The sequence below is a fragment of the Drosophila obscura genome, unplaced genomic scaffold (assembly GCF_018151105.1).
Source record: "Drosophila obscura isolate BZ-5 IFL unplaced genomic scaffold, ASM1815110v1 contig_192, whole genome shotgun sequence".
In the NCBI taxonomy this organism is placed as follows: Eukaryota; Metazoa; Arthropoda; class Insecta; order Diptera; family Drosophilidae; genus Drosophila; species Drosophila obscura.
In genome coordinates, this window is record NW_024542781.1 from 4,741,574 (window position 1) to 4,764,965 (window position 23,392).

The window sequence follows — 23,392 nt, forward strand, 5'->3', positions numbered from 1 at the left end:
ACTTTATAACTATGGCTGCGCTCCCCGCCCCCCGCGAATGCCCACCCTTATTACCACACATATGCTATGTGTGATACGTATTTAAAAAACGATTCGCCCCCGCGTGGGGTGGGTGGCGTGGCGCGGTCCGCGGGGAGTGGTAACAAAATCTGAAGTGTGTAGCCCAGAGATGTATGTATGTACCCACAATTTAGTATGAAGTAGCCTTGATTTGGTTGTTTCACTGTTTTGTGTGTTTATACGTTTGTTGTGTCCAGTGTGATAAAAGCTAGGAATTTTTGCAAAATAGATGTTTTGTAATTTTTAAGGTTCAAGGTTTAAGGTTAAGGTTTTAAGGTACATATATAATATTTTTATATATATTTTTACAAATGTATGTAACTAATATACATATGTAACTAAAATGGTGTTCTCACAAAGACTTGTTTATTGACCGATCGTTCCTGTGACAGCTATGAAACGTACTGAATCAGTAATACTGATCCGGTTACAATCAAGGTTATCAACCAAAAATGAAACTGTTTGTACCGTTTGGTTGGTTTAAATATCTTTAGAATAAAAAAAGCTTTTCTCACAAATACATGTTTTTTTTTTATATGGCAGCTATAGTGGTCTTCTATAATATGTATGTTTAATACCCTCTGCAAGGGTATAACCGACGAATGCAATTTTCTGATTACAATGAGTTAATGTTCAAAGTTAATTAGTATGCCTTAAAAGATATGCCTATAATAACATATGTACATGGAATTAAATTGGACGGTATGTCGTTCCGAGCTTCTACTAAAGTACTAAGTTACATATAAAACATTATACTAAAATTATCTGCTTATTATTGTAATGAAAGCGACTAATTAATAGTGATCTGGATGTATTTCCGTTGAACTGAAACGAGTTGAACATTTTCAAAATTCTATGGACAACAAGTATTGCATTTAGTATTAGTTCGATGATTTGTAGGTAAGGAGCCTTTGAGGCTATCACATTTGATTGCTACATTAAATGATTCGCAGAACTCGCATTACGAGTATTGTGGGGACTCGCCACCTGAGGGAATCTTTTTGACCCGACTGACATCGTCGTAGGCAATGGAGAATACGCTTTTTTTCTCGGCTATCGGATTGCGACGGCCCAGGCTGTTTAAAAGGGAGTTCATAGCTATGCCTGAATCATGGTCATCCTCGAGCGTCGAAGCATTTAACTGTTTTTGTGCATGCGATGATGTCTGATGTGCGAGGCTACGACCTTGCTTAAGAGGACTTATTTTCGAGTGTGTCACTTTAACTTCATTTTCTTTAATGGGGGACGGCTTTGGCTGCTGCCTTTGTGTTGGGAGGTCCTTGTCTGAAGCAGCTGTTGCTGCATACGGAGGAGTTTCTGGGTACATATAGTGAGGCAGTTTGGTAGGCTGTGCTGGAACTTCCATAGCACTTTCGCGCTCAAACCGATGCTCAGAGTGCTGCAGTAGTGGATGATTTGTGTCAGTCTCTTTTTTTGGTCTACGCTGCTTATTCAAAGCTCTGTCCTCCTTAAGCAAACGAGTGCTTTTCGGCGGGGACCTGCGTGGGGCCGGTTCAGGTTTATATTTTCCACCATCATCATGGAAATCATAATCGTGGGGCTGGATGGCGACACGTGTCTTTGAAACACGTTTTTCCGATGCACCAACTTTTCTTTTGCTTGCTGGTTGAGATTTCGAAGACTCCGTCGAGGTACGGCCGCTTACAGACGATTTTTTCTTATTGTAGTACCATTCCATATACTTGGGCACATTCCGTTCTCGTGAACCCTCAAGATTTCCTAACTCAGTTTCACTTTGATAGTTTCGATCATTCAATGATGTTGTTTCGGGGTTTGTATTTTCGTCTTCAATAGCTATCGAATCGAACTTGGAAATGGATAGTCGGTGGTGGGGTGGCTCCGATGAGGCTTGCCTTCTGGGATTGTCGTCCCGCGTCCGGCTGTCTCGTCTTGATAATCTCGGAATTGAGTTTGGTTGCGCCTCTTGGACTGTCTCCACTAGTGACTGTGTTTGGGAATACTTTTTCTGCTTTATGTGTCCCATATTTTCTGGAGAAAATGCAAAGTTTCGCTTCTCTTTTGGTTCCATGACATACTTATCGTTTGTTCTGATTACGATTTCATCTCCATCTGAGTCAAAAGAATACTCTGTATCGTCGCCATCGTCGAATTCCCCTTCGCCATCGGAATGTTTGTAATATTTATCAACTAGAATTTTTCTTGTGCTGTGGTTTCTGGGACTTGTATTATCGTCGAATGAGTCGGTTACTTCTATTCGTACATCTGACTTGAGATGTCCGCCTGCCCTCGATTCTCCATTGGAATTGGCCTCAGCTTTGCGGCTTTCGTCGCTTAGCTGTTTCCGCAGTATACTTGTCTTCGTCTCCCGCAACGGTTTCTTTGGTGGGACTCGACTCTTCCGCTCGTGTAGCTCTTCTTCCTCTTTAATGGGCGTGCGGATTTTACGTTTCACCTCTTCCACCATTACGATCCTTTTACGTGGCTGTTTCCGACGCTTCTTCGTTCGTCGACGCTTGATCCAGAACGTACCTTCAGGGCTGTTTGGCGGAATAAACCGCACATATTCGTAGCCATCTTCAGACATGGATTCGTCATTCTCACTTCGAGCACGACGATGCGACGACTTCGATATCATATGTGCTTGTGAACTGACGGATGTGTGCCCGATAAGGTTTTCAACTGTATCAGTTTGCGTTCCGGCATCACAGTCGGTCTGCGTGCCAATAGCCATCGACTGACCTGGTAGACTCTGTGTTTCTAGTGCCACTTCCTGCGTATAGCCGGACTCCAATTTGTCCTTCTCGAGCAGTATCTGTCGCAGCAGCGAATTCTGTTGCTTAAGAGAGTGTTCCAGCTCTTGGGTAAGAGAGTGATTCGAGATAGCAGGCCGCAACTTTGAAGTGGCTTCAACAGCTTGCTCTGGCTGCGTATGTATGACCTTTACTTCAGGTTCCATCTGAGAATAGACAATACTGTTGGGCCCTGATTTTACCAATGGATAGGTATCAACCTTTAAAGTGGAGGCCTGTTGTACTTCGTTCGGCATGGATTGGATGTAGGTTGCCCCTGGTACTATTTGATAGTGCTCGCGAATAATCTGCTTACCATCTGGCTGCTCTTCAATAAATCTCCGCATAAGAATCTCTTTACCCGTATTGTCCACCATTAGCAGTTGTGGATGTGACAGGTTTCCCAAGGGCTTTAGTGGGACGTTTACGTAAATGTTGTCATCGTCTAGCGCTGCAGCATCGTGAATTTTATCTCTGGTCATGAGTTGTAGAATTTCCACGTTTCCTTCTTTTATAAACAGTTCGCGTTTGCCCTTCATACTGTTTTGGGCGGCGGTAAAGTCCATGTCGCTACCCCGATCTATTTCGTGTCTCCGCATAGAGTCGTCGTCAATTTGGTGGGTTTCGGTTTCACAGCGCTGTCTCTGCGCATAGTCCAATTGTTTAATTACTCGGTTACGGCTAATGTCATCCACTATATCTCGATTTTCCACTAAGTCTTCCATGTATATGTCGCGGTCATTAATAAGATTAGTTCTAGAGTTATGAAAACTAAGATGAAGATCGTCTTTGGCTGTACGTTGTTTTCTAAAAAAAATAAAATGAAAATAAACCACGTTAATGTGTGATGACATTTCGCTAAAGATCGATGTGCATACTTAATGCGTCCCTGTTGCTCCTCAGCTGATTGTATATGACGCTTCTCTCGGGCATCCTGAAATGTCCCTACATTTTCGCTAGGATGTTCACGTCCGTCGCGGAACTCCCATCGGGTAGGTTTCGTTCTGGTATTCGGGGGCTTCTCCGCTGACCAGGCCTCGCGTCTTCCCATCCACTCTGCGACCTGCAAATCACACAATAGTCATTTTGAGTAGGTGTGCTATAATACATGTGCATATTTGAATACTGATGCTTTCTATAAATTCGAATGATTTACACTCGTATGTATTAGATGCAGATTTTGTGGAGCGAGCTTTTGTTTGTACTCGTAGTTGAAATAAAAAAAATATAAAAATTGAAATTGAAATTGAGAGCGTTTGCATTTTGTCGTGGGTAAGTGCGTTTTCTTTACGTTAACTACTACCATTGAATTCGAAAAAGATCAAAATCTACCTGAACAGATTTTGTATGCTTTCCATTTGCCATTTCCCTATGCACTAGATGCACATCGTCTTCAGCTCTACTGATATTAACTATTCTTTTGCTACAAGAGAAAAATAAAAGATAATACATAGAATTGTTTTGATGTTGATTATTAAAAACTTTCTCTTAAAATTGATCTAAGACAATCATGTTGAACTTAGTACATAGTCTCTGGTTGAGTAATATATTATTTTCTAATATAAATAAATATATTAATTAATGTATCACCATAACTGCCGAGGAAACGTTCGTTCGAAATTATTGTGGACAAAATCGTATGGTTTTTATAAATTGTCCAACCAATCTTCAAAATCTGTACCTTTACAAGTTTCTTTAAAGCCAAATATGAAAGTCAAACTGTATTACAATCGGATCATTTAATTGTTACCACCACTTGGACTATCCATCTATCTGAAGGAGTTTTATCGGTAGCTTTCTATCTGTTTTCCCATTATTCTTATTTTCTCTGAGGTCGGGGCTGGGCTCATTAGGACGGACAGAAGAACATGGCTATATTGAATCGGAAATTTATTGCATAATCTATATATAAGTACAGTTTATTATATCAGAAACGTTTCCTTCTGGCCGTTACATGCATTTTGACTACCGCAATATAACCTTACCCTCTTTGAGTACCACGTAAATACATTTGTTTTTATAATCATTATAATCATTAATCATTATGAGTTATATTTTTAAAATTACATGTGAATTATATGTGAATTTATTACGGTTTTCTTCAATGAAAATAATTATTTTTGAGTAATTTAATAAACATTACACATAATCATTATTTTTAAAAAAAAAAAATTGAACTTAAAAATAATGATTATAAATGCTTCTTATTTTTTTCGCTTAAAATAATTTATAACAAAAAACGAAGGCTTCGGAAACCGAAGCTTTTAAGTAAAGTCCTGGGAGATTGTCAGTTATTAAACATTAATTTTTGCAAAGTTTGATCGAATAAAAAAAAATATTTTGACCGGTCGTTTGCAAAGCGAATCTTTTGTTGTATATAAAGTAGTTCTGCAAATAGGTCGTAAGGTAATTTTCATCTTCATATCACAGCCCATTAACTTTTAATCGCGATTTTAGAGTTTTTGGATCAAGTAATGCTTTGATTGACATATACTAATATTTGTCTGTGCGTTTGTTACTTTTTTAATTAGCATGTCGCAATTGCGTTAATCTCAATCATAAGAGGTACGAAATTACAAAGTCAACAAAGACAATTGGAACTGAGACAAGCGAGACGCTTCGTTTCTTCGTCTCGCATTGGAGTACAAACCATCGAAAGTGCTGATTGGTGCTATGTAAAAAAAAGGTCCACATTGCCATGGGCTCTAGGAAAAGTGCAACTACCTGAAATTGAGACACCGCCAGAACTATTTAACGGTCTGCTCATCGGCATGGATCTACAATCAAACCTGATCTTGAAGGCCATTCGTACATTCAATTCATGCTTTAAAGTGACATCGTTCGGAACAACAGAAATAGAAAAAAATACTGCGGAAAATGGTCAACAATTCAATTCAACATTTAAGATTAAAGGACAGTGTACCACAAGTGGGCTCATTGCTGCCAATGCCAAACGAAGCACATAAGTACATTTTTACAAATATTCTTCATGAGGACATAAATCGTACAGACCACGAACACGCACTCGCCAATAGTGAGAAGTACGTTGCGGCTACCATACTCTCATTGAGAACAATGAACTATGAAATTCTTACAATCATACATGCAAAAATTTGAAAGTGACAATGACGCTATTGTCATGTCCTGGGTTAAGCGTTGGCGACCGTGCAAGAAATTGTGATTCTAAGAAGAAATAATAATCATGAGTTCATCGCCGACACACACCGATAGCACTTCCCGGCATCATTTTTCCGCTTCGAGCCAAACAACTATGGCAGAACGTTTTTTTAAAGAATTAAAAAAAATGTATTTTTGTATGCTTTTTTCGGAGGTAGCGCTTCTTTTTTTCATATAACTTAAATAAGCTTTGCCGTAATTAGCTTTTCCATTCTCAAAAGCTAATAGATTTTGTGGTTTTAGCTTACCGTCTGGGAAATATTAAGCTTTCAAATGCAAAAATTATTATTTTTGTAAGCGGTATTTTTTCAAATTTTTTACTTTAAAAATTCAGGAAAAGTCCCATGACCTTATATATTTTTTGAATAGGTGCACTAATTAGGCGTCGTTTAAAATATTGTTCATTAATATCTATGGAGAAACGGATGAGCTAAAATTGGTTGACCAATCCTCCGAACATATTACCGCTTGAAACATTTTCAAAATTTCTTTAAAAAAAAGTTCTGTCTTAGAAAAAAACAGATTAAAATTAAAATCTTCCAATCTATCAGAAGATGTCGGTTGGGTTCGGAAAAAAAGTTTTGTCGAGTAGTGTTATTTACTGAAACATTTGCAAATCAATTATAAGATATATGCGATGGAGAAAATGTTGATTGATTCACAAAATGCTCTCATTGAACATTTATGGAAAGATTGACTGCGAAAAATGGTTTTCCTGGTCAGTGAGCTGGGGGTTGGCAAACGAGCGAAGCGAGTGCGCAGGGTGCTTGCCCCCTAGTCTATTTATAAAAATTAACTTGGCGCAAAAAAACGTAAGATTCATTCTTTCTACAACAGTTAAAGTTGCTAATGCAGGTAAATAGACGGAAATCTCACAGCCCTTTGAATTCGTTGCACCTAGGCATTAAAGATAACAAACAATTCACCAAGAGCTCTATAAATTTTTCTAGTCTTCTATTAAAAAATAAATGTATCCCCATATTAGGTGAGCATCGGGTATAATAGATGGTCAATTCCGACCGACTGTGCAAGCGTCTTAAAATCCAATCTATATCGATGCCTTACTCACTTAAAAATTTTCCATATAGTCTTTTCCTGCGTGGGGAGATAATTGTCGGACGGGACTTTACATTTTATAGCTATATTTTATTTGCTTAAAATAAAACTGAGGCATGAGAGCTTTAATAGCTGTGGCCTTAGATGGCCATTGTGGAACTAACGAGTCAGTCGGCAGGAAAAGATACATTTACATATACTAAAGTTTAGTCTACTCACGAGACTAACTGCTTGACACTTCAACATATTAATGCAAAATGGCATAATTCAATAAGATAGAGTTGTAAAGTCTCCAAGTTTGCTACTTACGTTGCTGCACCGTACAGAGGGCACCACGAGCATATGCAGCAAAGAAGTAGGATGAGGACGGTAAAGGCAACCAGTGTGGCCAGAAGTATGAGCAGCCAGAAGAGCACCTTGTTTTCAGCCTTATATTGAGTCTGCAGTGGTGTTAGATTCTGTTAAGGCAGTGTAGGCTAATCATTGAGTCAACCAATTTAAAAAACTTACGTTTGTCTGCAATGTGTCTTGCGGCATAATTGCATAGGAATTGTTGTGCTGGGATAGACGCTGCTGTATATCCGATATGTCAACTACCGACGTGCTGCCATACAGCACTGTTGCGGTAACGACACTACGCTCCTTGATACTTGGATTATTTAAGGGTATGTCTTTGGCACCCGGCTCATCAGGTCGCAGCGGTCGTATTGAGTGAATTAACACCTTTCCGCCGGTTATGGCAGACAGCGTCTCTTCAGTTTTAGACTTATCTGGGTTGTGACCTGGTACCACAAAAGTCACCACGCGCTTCCGACTCTCCGGTGGGTAAATGCGAATCGTTGTTGTCGAGAACCGCACAGGCACTCCCAGGTCGTAAGCACGAGCAGTTAGAATAAACATTTCGTTGTCATCGGCAGAGCTGGATGGAGATGTACTTGGATCCCGATGTCTTCGTTCACTGGCATCCGTCATGGACCGCAATTGAATCTTTTCCTGAACTGTCAATTCCCCGGTGACCTTGTCCAATTTAAATTTGTTTTCATAGTTGCCACTGATCAGTTCGTACCGTACTTCGTTGTTGGGCGCCGTAGCGTCTTTGTCTTCCGCATGTACTACGGCCGTGGTAGTGAAGCTCAAGAGATTCGGTGTCAAAATGAACTCATATAGATCCTTGTCAAATATCGGCGTCTCATCGTTTACATCTATTAGCTTGATGATTAAAGGCACTTGTGCTCGATTACCTTCACCGTCCATGTCCCGAGCCTCTACGTACAGGTGATATTCCGGCATTACCTCGCGATCATAGCCATGATTATTCGTCGATACAGTGATTAATCCACTTTCTGCATCGAGGTTAACAGATGTATTAAGGTAACCCAGAATGGCAGTATATCGCACTTTGCCACCCAATCCCGAGTCTAAGTCAGTGGCATGCACTTGCACCACCTTAGTTCCCACTGTCATATTCTCGGGAAGCTCCACTGTATAGGAGGGCTGGTCGAATACTGGTGCATTATCGTTAACGTCATTGATGTAGACGGTGACGTTCACAATGGCCGTGAGATTCGTAGCTGGACCCACTTCCTGGGCCAGCACCTGAAACTGCACCGAGTGTCGCATCTCGTAGTCCAACAGCGTATTGTCTCGCACGCGCACTAGAAATGATGCACTGCGCTCTGCTACATTTGGTGTAATCTCAAATGTTCCATTATTGTTTAGCAATGTCAGCGAGAAAACTCCATTCTTTCCAGTATCGTCGTCATAGATGCGCGGTACATATGGGTCAACGAATATTAATGCTGTGCCTTGCGGTGCATTTTCGTCTACCCTCGCTACGTAGCTGCAGCAAAGAAATAGCGATAGAGGTATAGATGGAGTAAGAGTCAAGGAGATAAAAGGGTGGAAAGTCCGGAGGATAATACTTACTGATCGTTTTCGAAGTATGGAGGTGAATTGGTACGATCTGGCAGAAAGAACGCCAATTGAACAGTAGATGCCAATGCTGGCGGCTCGTCCCGACCAACCTTAACTTCTTCCGCAATTACCGTAAGCAGTACAGGATCACCCACATGCGTTATAAAGGCAATATCTTCAAGTGGTCGCATTAAAAATATTTCACCTTAAAAAGAAAAAAGTTAAAGCTATAAAAAATATCAGCCTATATACCATATTTTCAAAAGAAGAAGAAGAAGGAATTGATAGTTTAAGGTCTGAATGTTGTAATACTATACTCGTATTACTGAACACTTTCTGTTTCGAGAAATAAAGTTGTTCTGATAAAGACTGACAAAAGGGTCTGGGTCTGCGCTAAGTTATAATCATATAACTACCTATATCCTATAGTTTATTACCAGATATATGTAGATGTGTTATTGGAAATATATTTACTTTGAAATAAATAAGTATACTGAAGATCTTCATGGAAGGGTCAGCCACAAACGACAGTTTGAAAATATGCTTCCCATTGCAATGGAGATGGTATGGGCACACATGCACATCGATGACGAGAAGGTGATGAGGTAGACGGCTGGCCATTATATTCAAGAGCCTGCTGTGGCATTCCGAATGCGGCGTCAGAGCAAAAGCCATCAAACTGCTACTGGGAAGTAGAGACGATTTGAGTCAAGACGGGACGGGACGGGACAGTAAGGGACGGGACTTGCACGAAACAAGGAAGTCTCACTGCAGTGGATCCATTGATGGGTTATGGTTGCGGGAAATGAAGAGGCGGGTAGAATTGCGGCAAAGAACTTGGCCGCCACGAACGAACGGGTATTACTGCTGTGGTCGGGACAAGTTGGTATTGGTGAGCCAAAGAGAGAAGAGGTGAAGATGGTTTTTGCAATCTAACGAGTCTAACTACAAAGCGGGTTGCCGTTCGCCAGTAGTTATGTTAATATCGGTTGCCTGATGTTGCGCTGCTGCTATTTTTTTGCTTGAACAGAATCATTGTTGTGGTTTTGGATTTTTGTCCAATTTATTTTGCTTGCGTTACTTGTGCCCTATGTTCTTCGTCTGTCGCACAGAAAATGTTTTTTAGTTCCTCAGACTATTTTTATAGAAAACGATATCCGGAGGATAATTTACAGAGCTAGTCTATCTATGCAAAGCTACAATCTGTATATTTTTACCAGCGATAACTACCCGTTTTCTTTACTCGAAACTTTCGAATTTTTCTTTTGTGTTTTATCATTTTATTTTAGCCCAACCAAAATCAAATTTTTTAAAGTTAAAACATAATAATAATAAATATTTATAAGAAAATATGTACTGGGGATATATACCGCTTGTATCGTTGATGTCAAAAAACGATGTAAATGGGTTGTTTTCTGAGACCAATCCAAATCGAATCTCTCTTGGGTTTCCTTTGTCGCCATCCTCCGCATGTACTTGCAATATCTTCAGTTTAATGAAATCAAATAATCGTAACTATATAGCTGAATAGTGGAACTCAAAAATGTACCTTATCGCCTGGGAGAATGCCAGTGGGCAATTTGGTAACTGGCGGCGCCGAAGTGAAAACAGGAGGCTGATCTTGAACATCCTGGACGATAACTACAATTTCCATGCCAGCTATATTGCGACTATCCTGGCCAGGCTCAGCGTACGCATCCTATACGAAGGTAGTGATAAACAGACAGGCGCGAATCAATTTGGCTTATACTCACATTGGCAAGTATCGTTAGATGGTACATGGCTTGCTTTTCGAAGTCCAATGGACCCAAAAGAAAAACTGTACCTTCTGTCGTCTCGGATGATACAATTTTTTGTCTTATCGCAAAAAGCGGAGAACCCTGTTGGGAGGAAAAAAAGCTCAGAATGCCTGTTAAGTGCGGCATTAACCATAAACTTACCCATAACTCGAGGTAGACTGGTTTTTGAAATAGCGGATTCTTTCGCGCAATTACGTAATTTAATTCCGTGCCGCGTTTTGAATCCTTAAAAAATAGCAAAAATGTCTGTCATTTGAAACGAGTATGAAACTAACTACTTTATGTATCAATTAAAATGTTTAAGAAGTCAGTAGGTATAAAACTAAAACTTAAGAAAACATAACTCAATGATCCATTTCTTCTTTCTTCTGGCCGTAACAACCACTCGTAATTATGGGATCGCATAATTATATATTTGGAAGTTTCTATTTTTGTGACAAACGGACAGACAATAAAGTTTATGTGTTCATACATACATACATATGTACATATGCATACATATTATATATACATAAGGCTAGGCCAAAAATTTGTTTTTTCGAAATTCAAACGGGACACCCCATAGTTTTGTTACCTTGGATTTAATAGTAATTTACATGTTTTCATTTTTATTATTAGCAGTAAAAAACCTGCATAAGTTTTTTCGAACTACTTAAGTAAATATATGTACATATCACCCTCTGCTGAACTTCTTGATTTTCACCAAAAAAGTGTATTTTCTTTTCGTGGTAGCACCCCCAAACATTAAATTAAAAATTTGAAAAAAATTGTATACGTCATCGACTTTTGGCTGTGCGAAATAATAGGGACACCGAAACAAAACATGTTATATTTCGTAAAAACAGCATGTTTCCAAGTGGTGTTTGGTCTTAAACTATTGATTGTAATTAGTTTTTGTAATTTTAGATATAAAAACATCCATAAAACAAAGTTTAGATATTAGGGATGGGAAGGGACGTGCTTAAAAGTACCCAGATACCCATGGACATGAAAAAGTCCACAAAAATGGATTTTCGTACCGGAATATTTGCCGAAACATTGACGTTTTCCAAGGAAAGTAATGATAATGCAATAAAACATACTATTTAAGAGGAAACACGGGAAAAAAAATCAAAAATATTCCGAATTCTGGAGAAAAATGTGATGAGATTCGTGAGGCAAGACCCATTTAAATAACACTGGTCAACACGATTTTTCCTCAAGGAACAAAACCAACTTTTTATTAAAGATTTGGGGCTTAGAAATGGTTTGATGATATATTTTTTTAAAAAATGAAAAAAATGAACAAAAAATACCTTTTCGATGGTTGGCGGGCCCAACTGCCAATTGGGAACAAAGCAAACGGAAAAGGGTTGTACATTTGGTACCTGATCGCGATCCCAATTCCCTGGGATTGGGCCACGAAAAGGTATTTTTTGTTCATTTTTTCCATATTTTAGGTTTGGTTAACGAATTTTAGCTCCAAAGTCTCTCCATAGATTTTAATGAGCGATATATTAATAAATTAATGCACCTATACACAAAAAAATAGAGGACACAGGATATAATTTTTTTTCGAATTTTCCTGAGTTTTTAAAGTCAAAATTTCGTAAAAAATACCGCCCAAAAATCATCATTTTTGCATTTCAATGCTTTATATTTCCCAGACGGTAAGCTGTAATCACAAAGTGTTTGGGCTTAACTTCTAGCTGTTTTAATTATCTTTTCAAAATAGCAAAGTTCTTTACAACCAGACGTAAGATACTAGAGTTATGTGAAAAAAACAAGCGCTACCTCTGAAAAAAGCTTTACAAAAAAATACCAGACTTCAAAAATTCTTCAAAAAAAAGTTCTGCCATAGAAAAAAACCATAATTCTTTAAAAAATTTTAAAGCCCCATATCTATCAGAAAAAGTCGGTTTGGATCCTTGAGGAAAAAAAAAGTTCGATTTTGTCGAGTAGTGTTATTAATCACATGACTGTACATACAAACTTTATATACTGAATTCGTATGCGCTATCTGCACTCTGGCTTATTCTGATTTATGAGTCTAGCTCGAGCTAGACGTTTAGCTGGAAACGGAACTGAAAGTTTGGACGGACATGTTTAGTAGGTCTCTCTTTTGAAAATTGATAAGAAATGATTAAAATTTCGATTTAAATTAATCTGGTATCACGATTAAAAAACATCTTGAGGGATATTACTTCTACTTGACATTTGACCCGTTTTGATTAAAGCTATGAAATAACATATTAGCAATATTCTCACCTCAGGTATCATTATAATTCCGGGCTTGTGTGGAAATATGAGGTCATGAGGTGTGGTAAAATTGGTTGCTGTAATTGAGCACAATTGAGTGGCCATGCCACCTTTTGAGTCCTTCACTGAAACCTGGAAGTCGTAATAGCGCCCAGGCTCCAAGCGACGCTGAAGCACGATGTTTGCTTGGCAAACCGAATTGTACTTGGTGCATGGAAGCGAGTCCACTTTGACGGTGGACGAAAATGCATCACCCACAAATTCAAAGGTCAATGGATAGTCGAACTCCTCGTCAGTTGCACGCAATCGGTAGATAACTGAATTTACTTGTGCGTCTGCCGGTACCAGTACCAGTCGCATGCGCGTCGAAGGATCGAATTTGGGATCCACGCCGTGAATGTGATGTGGACATAGAATACCAATTAGAAGGCTGATTGTCAGCAATCGATATGCGGTCATTGCACTCAGCCAGGGCCCAAAAAAAGCCAAAAGCGATTGCCAGCCTTGTTGAATCTGTTGATGTTGCTGGGAGGTAGTTGGGGTGTAGTAGTAGCATTCCTTTTGGAGTATCGGTCCCGCATTCGAAGTTCTACTGATCTGTTCCTTTACCATGTGGCGTAGCGGGACGCGGGCTTTGTTCTCTTCTGATTGACTGCTACTGTTGGAAGCCATTTCTGTAATGTAAAAATCAGTATTTATATTATTTGTAAGGTTGATTCTGAAATCAAAAAGTAGCTACGCAAAAATAGCTATCTCACGTTCCAATTTTAGAGTATGGTATGCTATGGTAAAGAGGTCCGAGCTGGTCCGACTCGGACCAGAAGACTATAAGAAAACTATATTTTAAGATAAGGTGAAAATTGTTGAAATATATCCCTATATATATGATTATTGTGAAATAGGTGTAGATTACAAGATGTAGAGCAACCAAATTTTGTTGCCTACTTTTGTTAAATCTATTAGACTAAATTTTCTTCAAACTTTTCCCACGCTCTTTTCTAGTCGATCTACGATTTTAAATATATGTACGTCCGTGCCAATTTGCGGACTCATAAATAAACTCAACAAAGCTCCCACCAGCTGATCTTTAAAATTATTATAACCAGGTAAACACTAACACACTTATCTGATGGATACGAAAATCAAGTTAGCTTAAAATTTTACCAATCTCTAGTCACAAAAATAATAAATACCTCGGAGTGCTATTTTCTACTATCCGATTTGCATCGCATAATTATCTTTATTATTTTTTGCGTAGATTTACAAATCGATTCAAACTTTTTTTAAATCAAGAAAAACGTCTTCCGTAGGTATAGGGAAAGGTGTATGTAAAAGCCGGAGACTTTAGGATCTATTGGTTCGCACGGCCCTGCACGGCATAGGAAAATGTTCGGCTGCTGTGCTGCCGCTACATGCTCAGAGAATAAGAATAGTCGGTACCAATATAATACCGTCGTCCTTTCCATTTTGTCTGCTGTCTACGCACACAACGCACAAAATGCAATACAAAGCATATGAATGCATGCGTGGCGACCACTGATATAGAGTGGTTATAGAGTAACCGAATCGTATTTTGTGTGCAGGTTTTGTTTTAAACTTCAAGAACTTACTATATCTACACCGCTGGATTTCTTCCATCGAGACTCTTACCTGCTCGTAAAATACTAGTATTAATACCCTCTGCAAGGGTATATAAATTGAGACTAACAAGTTTAAAAGGGTCAGAGCTCTGGAGTACTGGAATTGCCGAGTACGAATATACTCGTAAGAGTATATCATCACGTCGTTCTTGTTATCATGCCGTTTTCTTTTGTGGTATTTCTGAACGTTCTGGACGTATTTTATCTAGAATGAATTGCATTGCTAGTTTGCTTAAGAAATAACATACATTGCCTATTCAGAGATGCTGCCCTTTTCCCACAAATTGTATGTATTAAATTGGCCTTGTCTGAACATTTTTGGAACCCTAAGGATAACTTGATTTTCGAATTGTCATAGTCGGCATAATCTTAATAATCAAATCTTAAACTCTGAAGAGTGTTGGGAAAGCAGATTTACAGGCAGGAATCATTGACTAAATCTTGAAATCAACTATTAATGAGAAATCAACTTAAGTTGTAGGCCCTTAGCGCTCACGAAAGTTCTCGATGTAATTAGAGCCAAGAGACAGAGAGTGCAACTCCTTTTTGTCTTGGCCTGATGCTGCTTAAATTGCAAGCCGAGACTTTTTGTAAGCCACTCTGGTGAGCTATTGCCAATCCGGTTTTTATGCATCGTCCCGTCCAAGCGATCGTCTGTTGTTCGTGCTAGCTGTATTTGCCAATTTCCAGTTTATGCAGCTGCATCTAAGTGGCATCGCCGAGTCCTTAGCTGCAGTTACAAGCCAATGACCAGTTATGTCAGTCGAATCTCATACAGACCGGATTAACAGAGCTGAGGCGAGGCAAGCGCGCTCTGGCTACCCGACACCCTCGCTTTTGGTCGCAGTGTGTTGCAATATGTTCGGTTTGCCTTTGCCCGCATTTAGCTTAGAAAGGCTTCGGATATATATCGAATCTGTATGTGTACAGTGGGGGTACAAGTATACAACTATATGAGTACATACATACATATATACCCGGTAATGCATTCATTTTCAAGTCAAGTCAAAAGCCAGTCCCCAGTCCCCAATCCCGTCTGGCCCGTCTCCGTGGAGCGCCGCGATTCGCATTCACTGGTTCAGCTCTCATATTGCGCAACAATTGTAAAACACAACACACAATATTTGTGCCATTGGACCGAATTTCTCTTAACACATATACATAGGAGTGTGTGCATGGGTCGGCTTGCGCGGAAGTCTGACAGTTTTTTTGTCCCAACTTCTGGGACAATCTAGCCAGTCAACCACTCGGCAAATAAGCAACCCCACCGCCTTCCACTGTTTCTTTGCAGTCTATATACTCGTAGTAAATTTAGAATTGATCCATCTTTCACAAACTGTTTTGAACCTCAAGGATTGGACAACAATTAATAGATTTATTAAGCAAACAGTTGCAGTACAAATTGTAGAAGCATATTTTTGAATCACACAAAAGCGGATATGATATTTATTGAATTTTGAGATAAATTGCCCTTGCTAAAGGGTAAATAAACTTCGACCCTAAACCAATTTTGATCTTAGTCATAGTCTAGTCTGCACTCCGTTGCAACTCCGTTTCAGGCGCGCTGCAGTTCGTGAGTCCACTCGAGACCAAAACAAGATTTTGGGCGTTGTTCATTTTTTTTTTTTGGCTTGCTTTTGTTGGGATATGGCTGCTCCTAGCACGCAGATTCGTGAGCTGTGGATGTTTTGTCTTTTTTTGAATACGGGTTTGGCTGCCTGCAACAGGCTGTGACTGCGTTCCGGCTGCACAAAAGTACATACTAGTAGAATGAAAATTTGTGTTGCAAATAAAGTTGAACCTGATGGCAAACTAATCTGCTTACGACAATAGACCTCGCTGCCAGACAGCAAAAAGCCTAGCCAGCCAGCATCGCAGACTCGTAATCACTTTTTTTTTGCTGGTGATTCGTTCGTTTTCGACCGTCCTTCACCATGCTTGAAGCCCGTCTATCCTTTCCTGTTTTGTCTTAATGGGGCTGGGGCTGGGACTGGGCTGGGTCTGGGTCTGGTACTTGGCTTGGTTGCCCGTTCACCCCCTTCGCCGACCGTCTCTTAACTTAGTTTGTAGTTCAGTCTATCTGTGTGTCTGTAGTCTGTAGTCAATTTTTTCAGAGTACCTACAAGCATAAATGTATACGTGTGCATATACATATATGTATGCTTGGATATATATGTACATATGTGCATCTGCATATATATGTAGCCTTTACTGTCGCAGCTGCGGGCGTGTTTTTGGGTGCGCCTAGCTAGGTAGGTTAAATAAACATGCAATATTATTGCATACAAACCGCATATCTAAGTGAATTAACTTGAAACCTGCAGGGAAATTAACTGAAAATTTTACAATTGTACTATTGTACTATTTTTAATGTTATTAGTAGGTATACATAAATATATACACATGCTGGAAAGATCCATACCTAGGATAGTTTTTTAGGGCTAAAAAGTAAATGCTAAGCTAATGTGATTTTGATCTTATTTGGTGCAGCATAAAAATAATTATATAAATATTTGATGGACGCAAGCAGACCGATATTAAATATGGCAGCTACTTATAATAATATCTATCTCTAGGGTATGGGATAAGAAAGCTACCTATTCTTTCGATTAGATCTGATCCGGATGCATTTTGATAACGTGTCAACAAAATCTTGATACTATGTAGGTTATTGAGAGGTTATTATAAAATTAGTAAGAATTTGTAACGCAGAGAAGTACATACAGACAAATGCATACATACATATGTATGTATGTACATATGTATGTGTGCAAATATGAAGTGGTTGACAAAGCTGTTGAAGTTGTTGTTGGATATATTATGTATTCCAACCAAACGTTCTTTTAGATAAATGATTAGGAGGGGCTTGCTCGCAGTCTAACAAAAAGTCTGTATTAAACAGATGGATTTACTGATCCTCGAACTTAAAGGGTCACTTCGGGATACCGATTAATTTCCTTATAGCCATATGACATTAGCTTTGCTAACTTTGCTAACTGACTAGCTGGAAAAATAGAGACAGCGTTATGGCAGCAGAAAAAGTCGATGGCTTGGTGGCCAGCTGGAAAACATCTTTTTGACTCAATTAGTGCCTCAGTTATTCAACTGAAAGCCAAAGACGTGTCTAGAGACGACTACGAACATACAACCCTATAAACGCAGCAAAGGGCATTTGTGTATGGGTGTGTATTTAAAAGGACAGTAGAAACAAACCAATATGAATAGACTCGAGAATAATATGGTAAATATAATTTTGCGACTGCAAAAAATTCAAATGCATGTACATAAATAAGTAAGATGTAAGAATTTTCTCACAGGTTTTCTCATTATAATCAAAGCTGAGGAAAAAAAATGTCTTTCTTTAAAAGAATTCCAAGCGGCTATCAGCGTTTTCTTTGTTGTCTTTTTTGCAGTAATTTACAACGCACCTACAGGGCAAAAGACAGTAAAGTAAATCAAAGAACAGTGTAAGCTCACAATAGAACGTCTATGAAGAACACTATCTTGCTAAGTTTGGTCTCCAGGTTGAGGCCACGAAGACTGGACTTCATTCGATGAATTACCCTGCTGACTCCGGTATAATCATTGCTGCTACTGTATTTTAAATACTCTTGCAGACCTATCGTTTCTTTGCGAGTAGCAGGATATAGTCATTTACATGTTTAATTAAAAAACAGTGGGATATAAATTATAAAAATTGGCTTGGTTTGTTGTTTGGTGGGTATGGCTATATCGACTTGGGTATGCAATACATATGCATGGTCTAGGGCCAGAGTACCAGACTGTGACTTAACTGGGTCTAAAATATCGGTTTAATATCGTTAAATTTCACTCTTTGCATCTCATGGTAAGAAAATGGTATGCTGAGCCTTGAATCTAAGAGCAGGGATATTGTGGGCGTCAAGCATAAATAAATGTCTTTACGAGCATGGGCCTTCGCACAGGATTTGTTCTTCATTATGCACGGGGTAGTTGCTGTCGCTGAAATCGGCGAAGTCTCTAAGTTGTATTTTAAGATACAGTTGAGTGACACATTAATGGCTAGAGATTGTTGAGCAATAGCAACAGTCAGTTTAAAACGAGTTTTCATTATGTGTGTTCCGACGCAGTGGACTTTGCTGCTTCATTAAAATAAAAAGACTACGACAGCACTCTTCTGAGTGCGTTTCTATGTGCAAAATGGCTTTAAGCTCTCTAGGAATTTCGCATCTCTCCAAGTCTATTAAAATACGTTCACTATACTTTAGTTTCATAGATTTTTGATCCGCTAGAAACGGGCAACTGTGTGATCGGTTGTTGAACTACTCTCGGTAATTTATATCCCTTTTTTCGCGTTTCACCTTCCATTTATGTAGTAGCACCGTAGCCTATTAAGCTACAAATGAAGACAGTAAAGCAAATATACATATTTTCGAAACATACAACACGCACGAGGCGCCAGAATAAATACTGAAAATAAATAGTGCCGCAAAGCTGTCATTTTTGCCGCAGCTCAAAGTTAAGTGGGTCAGACAAGGTCGATTTCGTGGTGTTTTTACATACTTTATTTTCAAACTCATAAGCGCGGCTGTAGTACTTACATTTGTATGTATGTATACATGTACATTCGTACGAGTATCCATTTAAACGCGCAAGTAAATCTTGTTTTGGCATCACGCTTGCCGGTAGCTTCGTACATTGTACATGTGTAGGTATAAACACACACTGACGACTCTGATTATCATGCTTTTTCGAGATTTTATTTAATCGATTAACCAATTGAGATCTATCTGCACTAATAAATAACAACTTTTCCATCCTTTTTTTAAAGGATGTATGCATAAGAGACCTCACTTACTACAAAACAGCAGGAGAAGTTTCCGGATGAGATCAAACAAATAAAAAAGGCTAGCTTCGGGGCTCAAATCTTTCCCACTTAATGTTGTTTGGTTAATTAAAAAAAAGGACAATAAATAGATAGAAGGAATATTTGCAATAAAATATTCTGAGTAAAATAAGGGATGAGAATTCGACTACATTTTTTTAATTCGAGCTCGACAAACTTGGGTACAAATTTAATGTGGAACAGTGTCCTTACCAATTTTTAACAGTTAGGAAGAACGCATGAAATTGCGTAAGTAATGATTAATACTACATATAGTTATGTCACATGTCTAGCAGCAATCTTAGCCAATAATTAAGAAGCGTTCGATCTTTAGCTGTTTGTTATTTACGCTAAATACCGAATACGGGGTGTTTAAACTTTAAAGTGCGATAGAAATAGAGAAATCACCAGTTCTGGCACCCACAAAAATAACAAACAAAAAACAACAGAGAATTTGAGAACGATAAGAAAATGCTCTTTGTTGTTATAGAAGAATATTATGCTGTACATTTGTACATAATATACATATGTATGTTATATATACCTGTTGAATGTTTAAGAACAGCTGCAACGTGTGTTATCCATCGCAACATTTAGATAACATTTTAAGTTTTGAATTGTTACCAAACAATAATTATTACACTTCACTGATTTTTTAATCGTTTATAATTAAGCGATTGTCTTTTTTTTTCAAAGACAAGCTCACCCGATTAAACTGAAAGCCAACTCTTCCGTATTTATTTATCGCAGAGCAGTTTCAAAGCATTCGTTTTCATCCTGTCACACTCACTGTTCATTTCTTAAACAATTGTTTTTAGTAACAGTTGTGCAAGCCTTTTAAAAACTAGCTACACATACATATTAGCCAAATTTTTTTTCAGCATAGTATACTTGTGTCTCCGTTGAAGCTCTCACATTTTTAAACGTTATGTAGGCATGAGTTTTACTGGTTCACTACACCGGTTTTAAAGGAAACACATATAAATCAATAGAATTTCCTCCAATTGAAAATAGAAACAGCAAACAGTTTTCTGTCTAAGTTAAACTTCAGCTAACACTGTTCCGCGTGCCATAATTTTTCCGAATTAGTTGTATTGCGCGCCACCGTTGAAAAGTTTCTGGCCCTGGCCGCCAATCGTCCGTAAAGACGCAGCGGATCGCTGGAGAGGCTGTCGTGAGAACATACGCGAGAGAGCGGAAAGCCGGTTTTGCAGACTTTTGAGAGAGCTGCGACTTATGTACACATATCTTTCTCTCCACACTTTTATTTTGTAGGAAACTTGATTTTCCGCCGATTACAAAAACAAAAACTGCAAGGAACATCCATATATTGAAGTATGTGCATACATATGTATGTGTGTTGAACCTAAAAAGAACAAGCCTGAGAACTTTTGGTGTAGACAAGCAAGTCCGTAATTAATCTAACTGTTCGTGATTCTTTGGTCCATTGGAAAACAAATTTGCAACTTGTAATATATTTAAGTAGTATATTGGTGTACGACACCAACTTATAAGAGTCTATACAATCCAATAACTTTAATATACGTAACTGAATTTTGTGTCTAACGCCAATGCGTCGAAAGGTTGAAATGGTCGAGTCCCGACGCGATTTTATCCGTGTGCAATTTTTTAATGATTTTAAAGAATTTGATATCCTTGTAGAGGGGTATACATAATAACAGCTTCTATGTATATGTCCACTTTATTAAGTATTTCGATTTTTGTTTTCTCCCACCTCTTCTCCTTCCTGATTTTTATTTATATTAATGGTTTTATCCGTAGAAGGCTCTATGACGACAACGTGAATTGATAAACGCATAATATCTTATGAGCTTCTGTCTTTGTTGTTATTTATATACATATATAAGTAAATTGTTATAACCTATGTTAAGTAAATATATAAACACAATAGCAAAATTCGCTTCACTGCTTTCTAAATGCATTTAATGTTTAGGAATTAAAAAACTTATTCATAGAAACAATGCCACATACTCTGGCTATTATGCAATTTGGTGCACGCGTTGCGGAGAAATGAAATGAAATGAAATAGGCGTTCAAATACACACATTTGGACCAAATTAAAGATTTTTTTGATTAATTTTTGAGTCTTGAAGAACCTATTCATAGAAAAGTACAAATATGATTGTGCAAACCATGCCACGTTCTCTGGCTATCAATAAAAATGCAATTTGGTGCATGCGATGCGGAGATAGCCGCTTATACACAGATTTTTTTCTACAAATTTATAGTATAGATTTGTAAATATGTATGTTATCCGTGTTTTCCGATTGTTGTGTGTACAATAGAAATATTCACTCCTATTTAGGTATTAAAATATTAAAAATCTAACTTCTGTAAATTTATATCCCGTTTCATTAAGTTTGTCAGTAAAGTAAACCAAATATAACAATATTTAAATAGTTCACTTAAACCTAGCTGAGTAAAGATTTGGGTTTCATGTTTTTTTTTTAAGTTTAACAATCATCGAGCACTATGAATTCCAAAAAAAACTTCTTTATTTTACCAATGATCGCTGAGCTTTCCCGAAGCAACCTTACTATTATATATGTATGTTCTTTACATATTTACATATTTATGTCCTTTGCTTATTCTTCCCGTCACCCTATTTGAAGTTGCCGCGGAACTTTACTTCCCCAGGACAGTTTAATTTATAAAGTCGACTGGTTAAATTGTTCACATGAAATGGGAGTAATTGAATCATGTTTTCAGCTTGTTCAGTATATGTAATTGTATTCTGTGCAATTTATCTTGTGACCTGCATCTAATGAATTTGGTAGCAGTTGCGGCTTTTGTGGGTAAGGTAAGTGAAAATACTTACAGTGCCGTTGTCCGCTGTTTGCAGGATATTTTTACATACATACAAATATACATACATAGTTACACATAGGAAAAATAAGCACAATGCGGGCGGCAACCTAAACGAGTTTCAAAATCCCAAGCCAAAACCCAGACAAGTACATATACTCGTACCAAGCAGATGTTGAACTCATTCCTCATACTTGTATAAAAATCCACGTGCATAGAAGCTTTTAAGTTTGCAGTGAAAGAGTATCTGCTCAGAAAATGGCGATTTAGGTAGAGGGCTCACGTGGGTGACACACTTTCCATGTTTTTTGGTAGCATTTCATAAATATGCACATCCGTCTGTACATACATATGTACTTACATGTACTTACGTCCATTCCTCTGCATAAGGCCAAAATAAATGGATTCTCCAAATTATCTACAAATATTTGATGAAGCCTTAAATTACAAAAATGTACTTTATATAACCTTTTTGACCTACAGGTATTTCAGATGATGATGATTGATTATTTCTGACCTTGCGTCTATGTCGGCCAAACCAAATACAGACAAGGAAAAGGAGCTCATTTACCATTGAATCGAACACGTCAAACATCCATTAATGCCGACACATTAGAGGGGAAACGCCACCATTAAAGTACGATTATATTAAAGCTTTCTTTGAGATTTCGTTATGACTTTTTTTCATTTTTACAAAATAAAAGCAGACAACTAAAAATAAAAAAGCAAGTCAATTTAAATTACCTCGATAATGTTGGGATGTCCTTAAGCATTGAAATATAATCGTTTGAATCAATTTTATATGTTAATAAAGTGGTCATAAATACGAATTCCAGAATCATATTTGTCCACGTCAAGTAAATTGAGCATAGTGAGCATATTGAAATCACTCGATAGACTTGGAAAGATAAACATAGACGAACTGAAAAATAGTTTCTTATTAGAATATAATGTACATAAGTAAGTATATCTACATATTCTCATTTGTATATAAAAGTTGGAGGTTGTATGTATGTTGTATGTACATAATGCTGGAAAAATGGTTCG

The 23,392-nt window shown here is 38.1% G+C and overlaps 1 protein-coding gene across 5 annotated transcripts; it reads right to left on the reverse strand.

Annotated features, from left to right (window-relative positions):
* Positions 1–228: 228 nt before the first annotated feature.
* Positions 229–23,104, reverse strand: LOC111072080 (cadherin-86C). 5 transcript variants are annotated; one of them, XM_022363712.2, is made up of 12 exons: positions 23,090–23,104; positions 13,025–13,689; positions 10,919–11,002; positions 10,733–10,858; positions 10,528–10,677; positions 10,349–10,463; positions 8,991–9,183; positions 7,575–8,904; positions 7,374–7,522; positions 4,164–4,254; positions 3,710–3,894; positions 229–3,638 (listed from the first exon to the last, which is right to left on the reverse strand). In XM_022363712.2, exons 2-12 carry the CDS (start codon positions 13,685–13,687, stop codon positions 1,022–1,024), a joined length of 5,703 nt encoding a protein of 1,900 aa, XP_022219404.2. In that variant the 5' UTR covers positions 13,688–13,689; positions 23,090–23,104; the 3' UTR covers positions 229–1,021. The 5 variants fall into 5 exon arrangements, with proteins under 5 accessions (XP_022219404.2, XP_022219402.2, XP_022219403.2 ...); XM_022363710.2 differs by lacking the exon at positions 23,090–23,104 and adding an exon at positions 20,064–20,605; XM_022363711.2 differs by lacking the exon at positions 23,090–23,104 and adding an exon at positions 20,064–20,604 and having other exon boundaries at positions 7,374–7,504.
* Between the last annotated feature and the right edge of the window lie 288 nt (positions 23,105–23,392).